This window comes from Chiloscyllium plagiosum, unplaced genomic scaffold, assembly GCF_037043375.1.
Source record: "Chiloscyllium plagiosum isolate Xiang-an unplaced genomic scaffold, Cpla_swu_hap1 HiC_scaffold_12, whole genome shotgun sequence".
NCBI lineage: Eukaryota > Metazoa > Chordata > Chondrichthyes > Orectolobiformes > Hemiscylliidae > Chiloscyllium > Chiloscyllium plagiosum.
Window position 1 is genome coordinate 7218937 of NW_028270150.1, and position 17855 is coordinate 7236791.

Consider the following 17855-nt stretch of genomic DNA (forward strand, 5'->3'; position numbering starts at 1 on the left):
CTTTGATGTACAGTGTGTGAGTTTACTGTTAGGCCATTATTTGTCATTTGATAAACTAATGAAAACAAAAGATCATCTGGTCATTAGCATGTTGGTGTCTGTGTGATCTTGCTATGCTTAAAGAGGCTGCAATATTAATCTATGTTATAATATTGACAAGACTTCAATAAAGCATTTCAATGGTATAAGGTACTTTGGAGCAGCCCGAAGTTGTGAATGGCAACACAGCAATGTAAATTGTGTTTATTTTTCTTCTGACACTACAAAACATGTCTGAGTTGATGAATGGAGATGCTTAATCTCTTCCCTCTTTGTTTTTAAACGGTGTACAGATATTAATAGGAGGCAAAGTCAGTTTAAAGTAAAATCAATGCCACTTATCTGATGTGAAGCTGATGTGATGGTGTTGAGGCTGGTTGTCTGTACCCAGCAGAATAGTAGAGAAAACAAATTTTCTGACTTGTGTGTTGTGTAGATCTACCCCTGTCAAGTTGACAATCCAAGAATAGACAATTCTGTACAGAGTGGCACTTCAATTAGTCCACTGTCTGTTTAAAGCAAATGTTATCTATAAAGTACAACAGTATCACAGTAAATCTCTGGTGCACTGAGGTGCACGACTTTTATGAACAATGCATGCAAGAATACGTTGACCATCTCTAGTAGTCAGAGTGGAAATATAAACTCCTTTTCAGATATAATTAATTTTGTTTTAAAACCTGACATGGTGGGATTTAAATGTTGGGGTGCTAATGCAGTTTTATACTGTTAGGGAAGTAATTGTGAATAGCAACAATACATATCCATTACTTGAGGATTATCAGATCGACCACAATCTAATTGGATGGTGGAACAGATTCCGTGGGCTGAATAGCCTGTTTCTAATCCTATGTCTTACAGTCTTAGAGCAGCAGTTTACTTTCCATTTGTTTGTTCTTGGAAGCCTGTTGTTTCTCCATCTGCCAATCTTATGAAATAGAATCATTATACTTCCTTCTAGTGTGAGAACAAGCATCTTTAATTCTCAGTATGTGCAGTAATAAGCCTGTATTGTATTCCCTTTAGTGTAGAAGTCTCAGGTGTGACCTAATCACATGTCTGCACAGTAAGTAGAGAGAAATTACTTGCTTTGATTGAAGAGCAAGATCAGAACAAGGACATTGAACCTGTAACTGAGAGCTAGGGAATAGAGGGATGATGTTGAGTGACACCTCTTATTGCAAAGTAGGTACGGAAATCTGGAACTCTCTTCCCCCCCCCCCAAATATTTATGAATTCCTGCTGGCTATTTAGAGCTTGTAAAGCTGAGAATAGAAAAAGGACCCTCTTGTGGCACAGTGGCAGCATCCAATCCCTGGATCAGGAGGCCCAGGTTCAAGTCCCACCTGCTCTGTGTAATTACATCTCTGAACAGGTTGGTTAGAAAAAAATACAAAAGCAAAATGTTGTGGATGCTGGAAATTGCAGCAGGATAGGAGCACCAATCTGAATGATTACTTTGCATCAGTGTTCACTAAGGAGAAGGACATGAATGTTGAGATGAGAGATAATAATACTCTGGATCACGTTGACATAAGTAGGGAAGATGTGTTGCGTAGGCTAAAGGTTATTAAGATAGACAAATCCCCAGGACCAGATGGGATCTATCCCAGGTTGTTGAGGGAGGTGAGAGAGGAAATAACTAGGACCCTGACAGATATCTTTGTGGCATCCTTAAATATAGGTAAAGTGGCAGAGGACTGGAGATTTTCTCATGTTGTCCCCTTGTACAAGAAGGATAGTAGGGATATTCCGGGTGACTACAGACTAGTGAGCCTGACGTCAGTGGTGGGAAAGTTGCTAGAAAAGGTACTGAGGGATAAAATTTATTTGTATCTGGAAAAGAATGGGCTTTTCACTGATCAGCAACATGGCTTTGTGCGGGGGAGATCGTGCCTTGCCAACTTAATAGAGTTCTTCGAGCAAGTGACCAAGTTGATAGATGAAGGAAAGGCTGTAAATGTCATATACATGGATTATAGTAAGGCGTTTGATAAGGTTCCCCACGGTAAACTAATGGAGAAAGTGAAGTCACATGGTGTGCAGGGTGTTCTCGCTAGGTGGATAAAGAACTGGTTGAGCAACGGGAGACAGAGTAGTAGTAGTTGAAGGGAGTTTCTCGAAATGGAGAAAGGTGACCAGTGGTGTTCCACAGGGGTCAGTGTTGGGGCCACTGTTGTTTGTGATATACATAAATGATTTGGAAGAGGGCACTGTTGGTATGATCAGCAAGTTTGCTGAAGGCACGAAGATTGGTGGAGTAGCAGAAAGCATAAGGGATTTACAAAGAATATAGGTGAATATAGATAAACTGGAGAGTTAGGTGGAGAAGTGGCAGATGGAGTTCAATCCAGGCAAATGTGAGGTGATGGATTTTGGGATGTTTAATTCTAAAGTGAATTATACAGTAAATGGAAGAGCCTTGGGAAAAGTTGCTGAGTAGACAGTCTGGGATTGTCCATTGTACCCTCAAGGTGGCTGCACAGGTGAATAAAGTGGTCAAGAAGCCATATAGTACGCTTGCCTTCATCGGACGGGGTATTGAGTATAAGAGCTGGCGGATCATGTTAAAATTGTACAAGACTTTGGTTTGGCCACATTTAGAATACTGTGTACAGTTCTGGTCGCCACATTACCAAAAGGATGTGGACGCTTTGGAGAGGTTGCAGAGAAGGTTTACGAGGATATTGCCTGGTATGGAAGGTGCTAGCTATGAAGGGAGGTTGAGTAGGTTAGGTTTATTTTCACTAGAAAAAAGGAGATTGAGGGGGGACCTGAATGAAGTTTATGAAATCATGAAGGGTATAGACAGTGTGGATAGAGACAAGCTTTTTCCCAGGGTGAAGGATTCACTAACGAGAGGTCACGCTTTCAAGGTGAGAGGTGAACAGTTTAAGGGGCATACACGTGCCAAGTACTTTACACAGAGGGTGGTGGGTGCCTGGAACATGTTGCCAGCAGAGGTGGTAGAGGCTGGCACGGTAGATTCATTTAAGATGCATCTGGACAGATGCATGAGTAGGTGGGGAGCAGAGGGATACAGATGGTTAGGAATTGGGCAACAGGTTTAGGCAGTGGATTTGAATCGGCTCAGGCTTAGAGGGCCGAAGGGCCTGTTCCTGGGCTGTAAATTTTCTTTGTTCTATGTAAAGAAAAACAATGTTCATGTTTTGGATCTTGAGAAAAATCAAGTCCTACATTTATTTGAAACTGAGATTATTTTCTGCTGGATGACAGTATCATGGTACAAGGTAAAAACAATGACTGCAGATGCTGGAAACCAGATTCTGGATCAATGGTGCTGGAAGAGCACAGCAGTTCAGGCAGCATCCGAGGAGCTTCAGCAAAATCGACGTTTCGGGCAAAAGCCCTTCTTCAGGAAGGGCTTTTGCCGAAATGTTGATTTTGCTGAAGCTCCTCGGATGCTGTCTGAACTGCTGTGCTCTTCCAGCACCATTGATCCAGTATCATGGTACAGACTAGCCACTTCTAATGAAATGGTACATTAAGTTTGATGAGCCAAAATGAATATTATGTTTCCTAACAATAAAACAATGAATTGTGAATGCTGGCAATCTGGAACAGAAATTGCTGGAGAAACTCAGCAGGTCTGGCAACATCTGTGGGGAGAAAGCAGAATTAACTTTGTTGTTCCAATGACTCTTGATTAGTCTCATGTTTCACAACAAGGAGAACGTTGAGAATGGGAGCCAACCTAAATAGGAAGAGGTTAAAGACTTATGGTTAAAGATTAGAGAATAAAGGTGGAAGCTTTTGTTCAGGAATCATAGATTACCTCAAAGGACCAGGGGTCAAAGTTGTACATGGTTTGAAATCACAATCAGCAGGTGAGATACAATGCAGGAGTTAAAGAAATAGAGGCATTGCATCTGTAACAGATAAGAAAGATTCACTAATTTAGGATCCATTAAACATATGGTGAAGCATAGAATTGTACAGTACAGAAGAGGCCCTTTGGTACATCGAGTCTGTTCTGGCAAAACTGCTTCAAATATGCACTGGTTCAACCTTTCATCATTTGGCCCATAGCCTGAATGTTATGATATTGTGTGAATATTTCAAGTACTCATCGAAATACCTTTTTTGAAGGTTGTGAGGTTTTCCACCTGTAATACCCTCCCATGCAGTAGGGTAAAATGATTTTCCTCAAGTCTCCTCTAAACTTCATGCCTTTCACCTGAAAATTACACCCCTCAGTATTAACCCATCAGTAAATGGAAGTAGCTGCTTTCTATCCACTCTATGTCCATCAGAATCATATGCACCTCTATGAGAGAGCCACTCAGACTTCGCTGTTCTAAATGAAACAAGCTTATCCGACCTCTCTTCATAACTAAGGGGCTCCATACTAGAATCTCTTCTGTAATAACATTGCTCCCATAGTGTGGTAACTGGAACTGCACACAGGTTAGGCCATAGCTGAAGTACTAAGCTTTGTACAGCTCCAACATAACCTCTCTACTCTTATAACCACAACTCATAAAGACAGGTGTCCTGTATACCTTCCTGAAGAAGGGCTTATGCCCGAAACGTCGATTCTCCTGTTCCCTGGATGCTGCGCTTTTCCAGCAACACATTTCTAGCTCTACCTTCTTAAGTACCCAATTAACCTGCCCTGCCACCTTCTGGGATTTGTAAACAAGCTCTCTGAGATGTCCTTTTGGGTTTCTTCGTGTCCTGCCATTCATCTTGGACCACCTTGTCTTGTTACATTTTTCAAAGTATATCACCTCATACTTTTCAGGGCTAAGTTCATCTGCCACTGATCCTCCCATGTGACCAATCCATCTAATTCCTCCTGTAACCTAAGGCTTTCTTCCTAACTCTCAACCACCTGGCCAATCTTCATATCATTGGCAAACTTACCTTGCATCTTCCCTTCTCAGCATATTTTCTTATATATTGGTTTTATATATGCCATTGAACGTTAACAAACCCAGCGCTGATCCCTATAGTATATCTTTGGACACTGGCCTTTTCACACATACAGTCTTCTACCACCACCCTTTCCTATCACTAAGCCAATTTTGGATCCAACTTGTCAAGTTATCCCGATCCCATGTGCTCTTACCCTCTTTATTAGTTTTCCAAATGGGACTTTGTCAAACCCTTTGCTGAAATCCATAATGAAATAAACTACATCAACAGCGCAAGTTTTCTGTCCACCTGGACAACTCCTCAACAATATCTAGACAGGACCATCTTCTGACAAAACCATGCCAACTGGCCCTAGTCTAACCTTGCCTCTCCTAAGCGAAGATTAGTTATCTCCTTCAGATTTTTCCCCAACAGTTTCCTTGCGGTTGATGTGAGACTCATTAGTTTGAATTTCTCTGGTTTATCTCAACCACCCTTCTTGAAATAGAACAGCATTAGCTGTCCTCCAGTCCTCTGGCACCTTTCCTGTGGCTAGAGAGGAATTAAACATTTGAGTCCGAGTCCTTGTAGTCGTCTTGAGCTAATGAGGGAGTTAGTCTAGAACCAATCTGGATCAACTTTGTAAAGCTTCTCTCTGTCCAAAGTGATGTGCTTTCCCTCCTGTATGCTCATTAATTTACTTTTTTTTCATAGCGATCAGATCATTGTCTCATTTCAATTGCCTTATTTAGTACTTTCCTCAATCAGGAGGAGAGCCATTTCTGTTCTCTCAATTCTGTATACGGTTAGAAGACAATTAGTTTTGATGCTGATGAAGAGACTTCAGTGTGACATGGCTTTGGCAATATCTGGAATGCGCTCCTCGAAGGGCAATGGCAGCAAAGTATGTAATAACATTCAGAGATGGATTGGTAGATTGTTGAAATGGAAGAATAATTACAGGGCCATGAGGAGCTGGCATAGGTGCAATGGACTGATTGGCAGCCTGTGCATCATGATTCTGTGGCTTGGATTGAATGCTCCCTCATGGCAGGGCTGAGGACAAATTGAATCTAGCAGGGGCCTGCTCCCCCTAGGTTTTGATGAGCAAGTGCCAAATAGTGGGCCATAAGTAATTGTCCTTAAGGGCAAATATCATGCTTTCTGCCCCCCAACAGTCACTTAGCTCTGAAATAGCGGCAGGACAGTCATTTTTCCCTGTATAAGACTTCTACCTTGACATTTTAGGTAGGGGAAGGGATGATGGATGGGTCCATGGTACTTTGTGTCATTCAACTCATGATTCTACAATGCTAGAAACACAGAATGAGTCAATATCATTTGAAATTCAGAAAGGTGGGTTAACATTGCTCATACAATGTTTTTGTCAGAGCTCTTCTGATGAAAGGTCTTCAGCTGAAACACAAACTATTCTTTCTTTCCTCTTTTGAAATATTAATGCAGCTGCTATGCTTCTTTTTACCATAGTTACAGACAGTGCATAGCAGTGAGCAAGACCTCCTAATTGTGCTTATAGTTGCAGTGACATCTGCCAGCTTTTTATTTTGTGAAGCTGGCGACTTTTGTGTGTAGCTGGATTAAAAATCCTGTGATTGGTTGAACCTAGATTCTGTCTCTTCAAACAAAATTAGTGGTGCTATTATCTGATTTGTAAAACAAGTCAGCTATTGCCACAGAATTTTTATCTGTTACCTGCGACTTAATTGCTTTTCTATTGCATAATAACTGCTGAAAAATTTGCGTATAAATTTAATCTGTTTTAATACGAAAGGACTGGGGAGCCTGACGGAAAATAGATAATGAAATTTTTAAACAATTTTGATTGTCACTTTCCGACTCTGTCTAATGTGATTTAGTTTTAACTAAGTGTTTGTGCCACAGGGACAATGTCTAAACTGTAACTCCTCTTAATGACTGCAGATATTGAAAGAGTTGAAAGATGAAGACTGGAACATGGGTAATATTATCTACACATTAACAAACCGGCGATATGGAGAGAAGTGTATCGCCTATGCCGAGAGCCATGACCAGGTAATCCCTTATCCAGAATTGGTTGACCCATTGTTGTTGTTGTTCGAGCTGTGTGCACTGATCATATGTCCATTTCATCACTGGGGTAACCTTGTTCCTCTTCTGTCTTATTGCCTAACTGGGCTCCATCTCAGCTCAGCTTTCCTGAGAAGCCCTCACCCATGATTATTCCCATACACATTGTATCTCTATTGAGAACTACGCTACCTGGTTGTCAACTCTCAGCAACTATCCTTGTATTTGATGACCTATATTGGCTCTCAGTCAACGTGTAATTTGACTTTAAAATTCTCCTCATTTTCAAATCCCTTCACAGCCTCACTGCCATTTCCTATCTATGCAATCACCTGCAGTCCCTCAGCATTCAGAGGTATCTGCACTGCTCTCATTTAGACCTCTGGAACATCCCTGATTTTAATCGCTCCACCATTGGTAGACTGGTACCTTTTGGTTGCCTGGGCACCAAGCTCTGGAATTCCCTCCCTCCACCTCCCAGTCTCTTTGACTTTTTTTCCTTTTTAAGACATTCCTTAAAGCCTACCTTATCTGATCAGTGTAATTCAGTGTTAAAGTTTGCTTTATAGTACTCTTGTGAAGCATCTTTGAACATTTGTGTGTCATAGGCACTATATAAGCAATAGGCTTTCTTTGTTACTTTTAGATGTCATTATCCTGACATGCCTCTAGCCGTCTTCAATTTTCCACTCTGAAATGATCCAAAGTTCTATTACTCATATCTTAACTGCCACCAAGTCCTTTGTACCAATCATCCTGTTCGCCGCTCAGTGACCTAGGTGTTGTTTCCCATTCTGGCCTCTTGAGTTTACCAGTATACAGTGCTAATATCGAAAGCTTTATTAAATAGAGTACAAGAACATGGTGGTTGGGTTGACTTGTATTATCACAGAATTGTTACGCAGAATGAGACCGTTTGCCTGCTATTCACTGAGATCATGTCTAATTTCATAATCCTCAACTTCACTTTCTTGCTTTTCCCTATAACCAATGATCCCTTAGTATTAAATGTCTGGCTATCTCAGCCTTGAATATTTCATGACCCAGCCTTGATAGCCCTCTGTAGTGAAGAATTTCATGGATTCACACCTGTCTAGAAGAAATGCCTCCTCATCTCTGTCTTAAACGTGCAAATTCTTATTCTGATATTATGCGCTCTGGTCTTAGTCTCTCCCACAGCGGAGAATAACTTTCAATAAAAGGTCACTTGTCATTCTTCTCAACTTCAGTGCATACAAGCTCAACTGCTTAACAGCTCCGCCTATAAAAACCCCTCCATTTCCAGAATCTACTGAACCTTCTTTGGACTACCTCTAATGGCAGCATACCTCTCCTTGGTAACAGAACCAAAACAATATTTCAGGTGTAGTCTGACTCATGCATTGTACTGTTATATCAAGGCTTCCCTATTTTTATATTCTGTTCCCTTTGATAGTACGTTAACTGTCCTCAGCTGGGAAAGTGGTCAAAAATGTTTTATTGACTTTAATATTGCTTCACTGATCCTATTCTACGATGCTGTCTGGAAGCATTACGTGAGGTCAGGATATGTGTTAATTGATGATTGAAATGCAAGAGGCCTAACAGGGAAGGCAGATGAACTCACAGCATGGGAAGGAACATGGGACTGGGATATCACAGCAGAGAACATTGAACATTACAGTGCAGTACGGCCCCTACGGCCCTCGATTAGTGTGCTGACCTGTGAAGTTAATCTGATGTTCATCTAACCTACGCTATTCCATTATTATCCATATGTATGTCCAATGCCCATTTAAATACCCTTAACATTGGTGAGTCTACTGCTTTTCAAGGTAGGCCATTCCACGCCCCTACTACTCTCTGAGTAAAGAAACTACCCCTGATAACTGTCCTAAATCTATCACCCCTCAATTTAAAGCTATGTCCCCTCATGTTAGCCTTCACCATCCGAGGAAAAAGGCTCTCACTGTCCACCCTATCTAACCCTCTGATTATCTTATACGTCTCGATTAAGTCACCTCTCAATCTTCTTCTCTCCATTGAAAACAGCCTCAGTTCCCTCAGGCTTTCCTTGTAAGACCTTCCTTCCATACCAGGCAATATCCGAGTAAATCTCTTCTGAACCCTTTCCAAAGCTTCCACATCCTTCCGATAATGAGGTGACCAGAAATGAACGCAATACTCCAGGTGCGGCCTTACCAGTGTCTTGTACAACTGAAGCATGACCTTGTAGCTCCGAAACTCAATCCCCCTGCTAATAAACAGCAATGCACCTTATGCCTTCTTAACAACCCAATCAACCTGAGTGGCAACTTTGAGGAGTTCATGCACCTGGACACCGAGATCTCTCTGTTCATCTACACTGCCAAGAATTTTACACTGCATTCCTGTTATTTCTTCTGAAGTGAACTACCTTAAACTTCTCCGTATTAAACTATTTCCCACTTATCAGCCCAGCTCTTCAGCTTATCCATGTCCCTCTGTAACCCACAGCATCCTTCATCCCAACCACAACTCTGCCTACCTTAGTGTCATCCGTAAATTTACTAACCTATCCCTCTACGCCCACCTCCAGATCATTTATAAAAATGACAAACAGCAATGTAACCCAAAACAAATCCTTGCAGCGATTACAGAAATATGTCTCAGGGATGGACAGGACTGGCAGCTTAATGTTCAAGGATAGAAATGCTACAGGAAGGTCAGAAAGGGCGGCAAGAGAAGAGGAGGAGTGATGCTTTTGATAAGAGGAGCATTACAGCTGTACTGAGGGAGGATATTCCCAGAAATACATCCCGGGAAGTTATTGGGTGGGGCTGAGAAATAAGAAAGGGATGATCACCTTATTGGGATTGTATTATAGAACCCCCCCCCCCGCCCCAAAAGTCATCGGGAAACTGAGAAACAAATTTGTAAGGAGATCCTAATTATCAGTAAGAATAAAGGGTGTTTATGGTAAGGGATTTTAACTTTCCAAACATACACTGGAACTGCCAGTGTTAAGGGCTTAGATGGAGAGGAATTTGATAAGTGTATACAAAAAAAATTTCTGATTCAGTAGGTGGTTGTACCTACTGGAGAAGGTGCAGAACTTGACCTACTCTTGGGAAATAAGGCAGGGCAGGTGACTGAGGTGTCAGTGGGGGAGCACTTTGGGACCAGAGACCATAATTCTATTAGTTTTAAAATAGCAATGGAAAAGGATTGACCAGATCTAAAAGTTGAATTTCTAAGTTGGAGAAAGGCTAATTTTGACAGTATTAGGCAAGAACTTTCAAAAGCTGATTGGGTACAGATGTTTGCAGTTAAAGGGATGGCTGGAAAATGGGAAGCCTTCAGAAATGAGATAACGAGAGTCCAGAGACAGTATATTCCTGTCAGGGTGAAAGGGAAGGCTGGTAGCTATAGGGAATGCTGGATGACTAAAGAAATTGAGGTTTTGGTTAAGGAAAAGAAGGAAGCATATGTCAGGTATAGACAGGATAGATCGAATGAATCTTTAGAAGTGTATAAAGGAAGTAGGAGTATACTTAAGAGGGAAATCAGGAAGGCAAAACAGGGACATGAGATAACTTTGGCAAATGGGGTTAAGGAGAATCCAAAGGGTTTTTACAAATATATTAAGGACAAAAGGGTAGCTAAGGAGGGAATAGGACCCCTCAAAGATCAGCAAGGCGGCCTTTGTGTGGAGCCACAGAAAATGGGGGAGATACTAAACAAGTATTTTGCATCAGTGTTTACTGTGGAAAAGGACATGGAAGAAATAGAATGTAGGGAAATAGATGGTGACATCTTGGAAAATGTCCAGATTACAGAGGAGGAAGTGCTGGATGTCTTGAAATGCATAAAAGTAGATAAATCCCCAGAACTTGATCAGGTATACCCTAGAGCCCTGTGGGAAGCTAGGGAAGTGATTACTGGGCCTCTTGCTGAGATATTTGTAGCATCGATAGCCACAGGTGAGGTGCCAGAAGACTAGAGGTTGGCTAATGTGGTGCCACTGTTTAAGAAAGGTGGTAAGGACAAGCCAGGGAACTATAGACCAGTGAGCTTGACATCATGTCTCTCAAATTTGATTGAGGGCAGAGCAGTAGAAGTGATCTATATGGACTTCAGTAAGGTGTTTGACAAGGTTTCCCATGGGAGACTGATGAACATGGTTAAATCTCATGTAATACAGGGAGAACTAGCCATTTGGGTACAGAACTGGCTCAAAGGTAGAAGACAGAGGATGGTGGTGGAGGGTTGTTTTTTAGACTGCAGGCCTGTGACCAGCGGAGTGCCACAAGGATCGGTGCTGGGCCCACTACTTTTCATCATTTACATAAATGATTTGGATGTGAGCATAAGAGGTATAGTTAGTAAGTTTGCAGATGACGTCAAAATTAGAGGTGTAGTGGATAGTGAAAAAGGTTACATCAGATTGCAATGGGATCTTGATCAGATAGGCCAATGGGCTGAGAAGTGGCAGATGGAGTTTAATTCAGATAAATGCGAGGTGCTGCATTTTCGGAAAGCAAATCTTAGCAGGACTTATACACTTAGTGGTAAGGTCCCAGGGAGTGTTGCTGAACAAAGAGACCTTGGAGTGCAGGTTCATAGCTCCTTGAAAGTTGTGTCGTAGTTAGATAGGATAGTGAAGAAGGTGTTTGGTATGCTTTTTTTATTGGTCAGAGTATTGAGTACAGGAGTTGGGAAGTCATGTTGTGGCTGTACAGGATATTGGTTAGGCCACTTTTGGAATATTGCGTGCAATTCTGGTCTCCTTCCTATTGGAAGGATGTTGCGAAACTTGAAAGGGTTCAGAAAAGGTTTACAAGGATGTTGCCAGGATTGGAGGATTTGAGCTGTAGGGAAAGTTTGAATAGGCTAGGGCTGTTTTCCCTGGAGCATCAGAGGCTGAGGGGTGACCTTATAGAGATTTATAAAATCATGAGGGACATGGATAGGGTAAATAGACAAGATCTTTTTCCTGGGGTGGGGGAGTCCAGAACTAGAGGGCGTAGGTTTAGGTTGAGAATGGAACGATATAAAAGAGACCTAAGTGGCAACTTTTTCACACACGGGGTGGTGCGTGTATGGAATGAGCTGCCACAGGAAGTGGTGGAGGCTAGTATAATTGCAACATTTAACTGGCAACTGGATGGATATATGAATAGGATGGGTTTAGAGGGATATGGGCCGGGTGCTGGCAGGCAGGACTAGGTTGGGTTGGGATATCTGACTGGCATGGACGGGTTGGACCGAAGGGTCTGTTTCCATGCTGTACATCTCTGTGACTCTATGTGAAGACAGTCACAGTGGTATCTATTATGTGCCTGTAGCAGATTTGTATCTCCTTTTGAAAGTAGGATCAAACTTCCCACTTGCCTTTGTGTAGGAAGTGCCATGGAAACTAAATCCATAATAGCTTAGCAAGTAATCAATATTTCATCACCATACAACTCAGGAAGACATTTGACCCATTATGTCTGTACTAGCTATTTGTAAGAACGATCCATTTAGTATCATTCTTCCTTTTATCTATACCTCTGCACATTTACTTATTTGATTCTTTTTGGAAGTTACTTTTGAAACTATTTCCATCGTACTTTGCAGGCTACACATTCTAGGTCACAACACCCTGCTATGTAAAAAGATTTCTCCTCATTGTCCCAGCGTTACTTTTGATATTTGCTGTAAATCTTTGTCCTCTGCTTTCAACCTCCAGCCATTGAAAACAATTTCTCTTGCTTTATTATCAAATCCTAAATGGTTTTGAAGCCTCTTTTAAATTAGCCATTAACTAATTCTGCCATAAAGAAAGCATGCTTTGTTTGTAGTCACAGTGTCGTGTATTGATGATGATCAGTGATTTATTGATGTGAATCCAGTAGGATATTCCATTTTATGTTCCTTACAAGCCCATCAGATGCCTGGCATTTGTTTACTTTTTGTTACATAGGCCCTTGTTGGAGACAAGACATTAGCATTCTGGTTAATGGACGCTGAGATGTACACGAACATGAGTGTTCTGACTCCCTTCACGGTGGTCGTAGACCGTGGCATACAGTTACACAAAATGATCCGACTCATCACACACGCTTTGGGAGGAGAGGGATACTTGAATTTCATTGGTAAGTCTACAGGAGCATCCATGGAATGGTCAAATAATAACATGGTGTTGTTTGTTTGCTGCTCAAGCCTCCAGATGTGGGGCATTCCTATTTTAGCAGGTGTGGCTCAGTGGGCAACACTCACACCTTCACGTCAGAAGATTGTGGGAGCATTTCCAACACTGGAAATTTCATCTAGAGTCTAGGCCAATAACTTATGTGCAGTAATAGGAGAGCATTGCACTGTCCGAGGGTCCATACTGAGGGGGTGCCGCACTGTTGGAGGGCCAGTACTGAGGGAGTGCTGCACTGTCGGAGGGTCAGTACTGAGGGAGTGCTGCACTGTTGTTGGATCAGTACTGAGGGAGTTTATATTGTCAGGATCAGGACTGAAACTGCTTTACTGTTGGAGGGAGAGTACTGAGGGCGTGCCGCAATTTGGGAGGGTCAATGCAGAGGGAGTGCTGCACTGTTGAGGGCATCACTGAGAGAGTGCTGCACTGTTGTTGGATCAGTACTGAGGGAGTTTATATTGTCAGGATCAGGACTGAAACTGCTTTACTGTTGGACGGTCAGTGCTAAGGGAGTGCCACACTTTCAAGCGGTCAGTATTGGGGGAGTGCTTTGCTGTTGGAGGGGTAGCACCAAGGTAGTGCTGCATGGTCAGAGTGGTAGAATTCTCAAAGTTGTTCAATGGTGTTGGGAAAAAAAATCACTTACTCATTGTTAACAGATGATGGAGCTGTCAGTTTCGTATGGTGGGATATTGTTTGGGGACTGATTTATTGTACAGTCCTTATGAATACTTTAGTTATAATTTGTGATGGGACTTGTTTGTTTATATTCGCTGTGACTGAAAAATTCTGAAGGAACAAATTAGACATGTTCCAGACTTACTTTGTCCAATTACTTAATTAAAGGCCAGATTCTGGTTTGCATGGGACACAAACAAGTTCAAAGAAATGTGTTGGGTATAGTTTGAGGATGTCAAACTGATTAGCACATCAAGCAATAACGCACAGTCATGAGGTTGGAGTCATTTTAGGATTTTAATAGTAATAGAGAAGAAATGCATCAACGATAATTAAACATATTGCAATGAATTGCAGATGAGTACTTATACTAGATAGTAAAGGAAAGGTGGGACTTTAATCTGTTTTAATCGTGTTGATCGCAGATCTCCAGTGTGTGTTTTGTACTTGAAGAAATTATGCTTATGTGATTAAAAAAAAAGCAGGCAGACAATATTTTTCAATTTTAATGCAGTTACAAGCTTTCCCAATCCCACAAGTCATCCACGTTATTTCAATGATGTTGGTTAATCTAGTCATTTAAAGCAAACTAAGAGAGGCTGTTTTAAATGTAAAAGAATTGCATTAAAGACTAGCATTGTGTTCAGAAGACATTGTGCAAATGGACTTCCAGGTTTGGGAGGTGGGGGTGGGGTTTTGGCGATTGTTGGGGTTGGATTCCTATTTAAGAACAATCTACAATGAAAGAATCAGTTTATTCACACCTTAAACAGTCAGTAATCAGGCAAAAGTGATGCTTGTGTCAAGTAGGAGATAAGTAGTGACAGGAGTCAAGAAACGGTTTGATCAGGGAACTAAAACCAAAACAGAAATTGCTGGAAAAACTCAGCAGGTCTGGCAGCATCTGTAGAAAGAAATTAAAGTTAAATGTTTTGGGTCCAGCGACCCTCCTTCAGAACAGGTCTACATGGGTAATGGCATGAGGAAGTAGAGAGTTTAGTGAGAGAATTTCAGTGAAGTTTACGTTTTGTCCTGTGATTATTATCTCTGAAAGTTTCCATGCCACAGTGAGAGACTGACTGGTCTGTACTTGCAGGGTTCATCCCTTTCCTCTCATTTTCTGAATATTGCTGAAAAAGGACACATTTTAATTTGCACTCAGAGAAAATAGGCATTGTGATTGTTTGGCAAGTGGACTCTCTGGTAGAGGCACTGCCATGGGGACTGTACCCAAAAAATACTGATTGACAGTGAGCAGCCATGCTTTGTTAAATTTTACACCAAACAGATTGAATCTGATTGGTCAGGGCATTGTCCTGAGAAATGAAGCATCAAATGGTTGTGATCTATGTTGTTGAGTTGGAACAGGCATGGTCTGTGTACATGTTCCTTCTGTCTGCAAAGAACAAGGCCTTGTATATTAATATGTAACATCATGTACACACAAGTGCACCATACTGTGAGCCCAACTTACAATCCTCAACTATGTTTTAATATATTTTCTCACTAATTCAGGATTATCCAGCAAATGCTATCCATTTGCACAATCCCACCTAATGTTAGACTCTGTTGTGAGTGTTGAGAGCATGGGCCATTTAATTATGGTCATGACCTTGCTTGGTGCAAAGACACCTGCCATTTGACATGAACTGCCAGGCGGAGATATATGGATTTACAAACCTGGCATCACACTGGCACTGAAATTTGTACTCCATATGACTCATTTTTGTGACAGGCAGAACATCTTTTTGGCTTGACAACAGCATCCTATTAGTGGTGAGCACCATTTGTGTTGCTATTCATAGTCGCATCGTGAAACCTTGTCGAGAATGTGGTGCTGGAAAAGCCTAGCAGCTCAGGTAGCAGCTGAGGAGCAGGAGAATTGACGTTCCAAGCATAAACCTTTCATCAGAAATGTCCGAAATGTTGATTCTCCTGCTCCTTGGATGCTGTCTGACCTGCTGTGCTTTTCCTGCACCGTACTGTGATCTCCAGCATCTGGAGTCCTCACTTTCTCCTCGCCATTGTGAAACAGCTAGCTTTACCTGTTGCTCAAATGTTTGAGATGCTTTAGCCTTTCAGCATAATCTGAGGTTGGCTGGGCAGTCCCAGTCATAAGAAAATTTCCTTTTGTTTTTGTCATTTTGCGTGTTTACTTGAATAATGTAAGTCCTTTGGCAGAACAAAACCACAGCTGTTTGGAGAAGATCTACCAGAATTTGCATTATAAATGTGTGGAGTGTACTTCCTGCTGGACCCGACCACAATATGGCCTGACTGTGACACACAAAATTTACAGTGAAATTAAGAAACCATACAACCTGGTGCAAACATTCATATTTCATGCAGCTGCTCAAGACAGCTTCCTGGAAAGGATTCTACTACATTGTTAATTTACTGTGATGGCAGTCTGTGTGGTCAAAGAGTAGTGCTAATGATTTAACTTGGAGCTATTCTATTTGTCTTTGCTTTTATAATCGGGTTGATATGTTGGGAATGAAATATTTCAGTATCAACACACTGAGGTCAGTAAAATTTCCTGGACCTCTTTGAAAAATGTACCTTCACTGTTGAGATGTCCATCCCTGCAACAGTTTGCTTTTCTCTATTCGAAAGACCAGTCTGTACATGACTACCCTTTCTAATCAGCACCTGGCTCATCTCCAGTATTTGAACATCTTGAAAATCCCAGCTGATCCAGCACAAATTTACAAAGAGCAGGTCATGCTTCAAGGCCCTGATGGAACATTATGAAGTAACGCTTTGAGAGAATATCTTTGGATGTTATTTGTATGGGTTTGTGGAAGGAATTTGATCAAGTTTCATCAAAGGCCTTGTCAGCTGCAGGTGCAACTCATGGATTTGTAAGTAAGATATTGACTTGGTTGGAAAACTGACTTGAGTAGTTGGACAAAATGAGAGTCAGTATAATTACCAGCCAGTCCTGACTTAATGTAGTCGGTGAGTTTCTTAACGCTGTAACTTTAGGTTCCCACAACAATCAGTGTTAAAACTGGTGTTGCATCCTGCAGGCCCTTTGTCAAAAATAAAAGGATATTAAAACATTGCATCCTATAATTTGAACTGCCTTACTTTAATAAATTCCTACATTGGTAAATAAAACAATTTTTAAAATAAAGTAAATGTAAAAATATGAGAGAAATCTAATATCTCTGCTTTCCATGTCATCTGTTCACTGATCTTCCTGGTTATTGCAAATTTCTACTTTCCCTGACCTTTCAATTTAAAGCCTCTTCCCAGTCTTGACCCTTCAAGTTGCCCCTGCACGCTGCCTCCTGACTCCTGAATCCTCACCTGAGCAGGAGCTTGGGAGGTGAGCAGTGTTGGCAAGAGACTGCAGGAGAATCTTTGAAAGTCACTTTTGCAAAAAAAAAAGCAAATTATAATGGCATCACAGACTCTCAACTCAAACTAGGAGCACTGGTTTCAAATCCAATCTTGAACAAGGATGAGCATTCAGAAGATGTAGGTGGTTAGAGAGCCCCAGTTCTGGGGAGCAAAGCAGGACAGGTGCTTGAGATGGCAGTAGGAGAGTATTTCGTTATAGCGGCCACAATACCATGAGTCTTAATAAAACAAAGAACTGTGAATGCCGGAAATCTGAATCAAAACCAGAAATTGCTGGAGAAACCCGACAAGTCTGGCAGCATCTATGGAGAGAAACCAGAGTTAATATTTTGAGTCCAGTGACCCTTCTTCAGAACAGTTCTGAAGGATTATTATTTTTGAAATGTTAACTCTGGTTTCTCTCCATGGGTGCTGCCAGACTTTATATTTTAGGTTTGTTATGGAAAAGGAAAAAATGGCCAGCAAAAAAATGGGTTTTGTATTTAGGGGAGTCAGATTTTATCAAAATAAGGCAAGATCAGTCAAAATGAATACAAGGACTTATCAATAGCGACGCTGTTGGAGTATGGAAAATGCGGGGATAACTTAGGTGGACCAAAGCAGACACATGGCGGCAGAGTTGAGTTTGGGCGAGTGCGGTACCCCGCAGCATTTGGTGGCACCTGCATTGGTG

General features: G+C 41.5%; 1 protein-coding gene across 4 annotated transcripts in view; it reads left to right on the plus strand.

The window, feature by feature from the left end:
• The window catches only part of LOC122555434 (1,4-alpha-glucan-branching enzyme), a 628967-nt gene that overhangs the window by 454949 nt on the left and 156163 nt on the right, over positions 1-17855 (plus strand). For all 4 annotated transcript variants that reach the window (XM_087992439.1, XM_087992437.1, XM_087992438.1 and 1 more), the window contains exons 11-12: positions 6859-6969; positions 12911-13082. In XM_087992439.1, coding sequence (XP_087848565.1) covers positions 6859-6969; positions 12911-13082 — 283 coding nt within the window. The remainder of the gene's footprint in view (positions 1-6858; positions 6970-12910; positions 13083-17855) is intronic.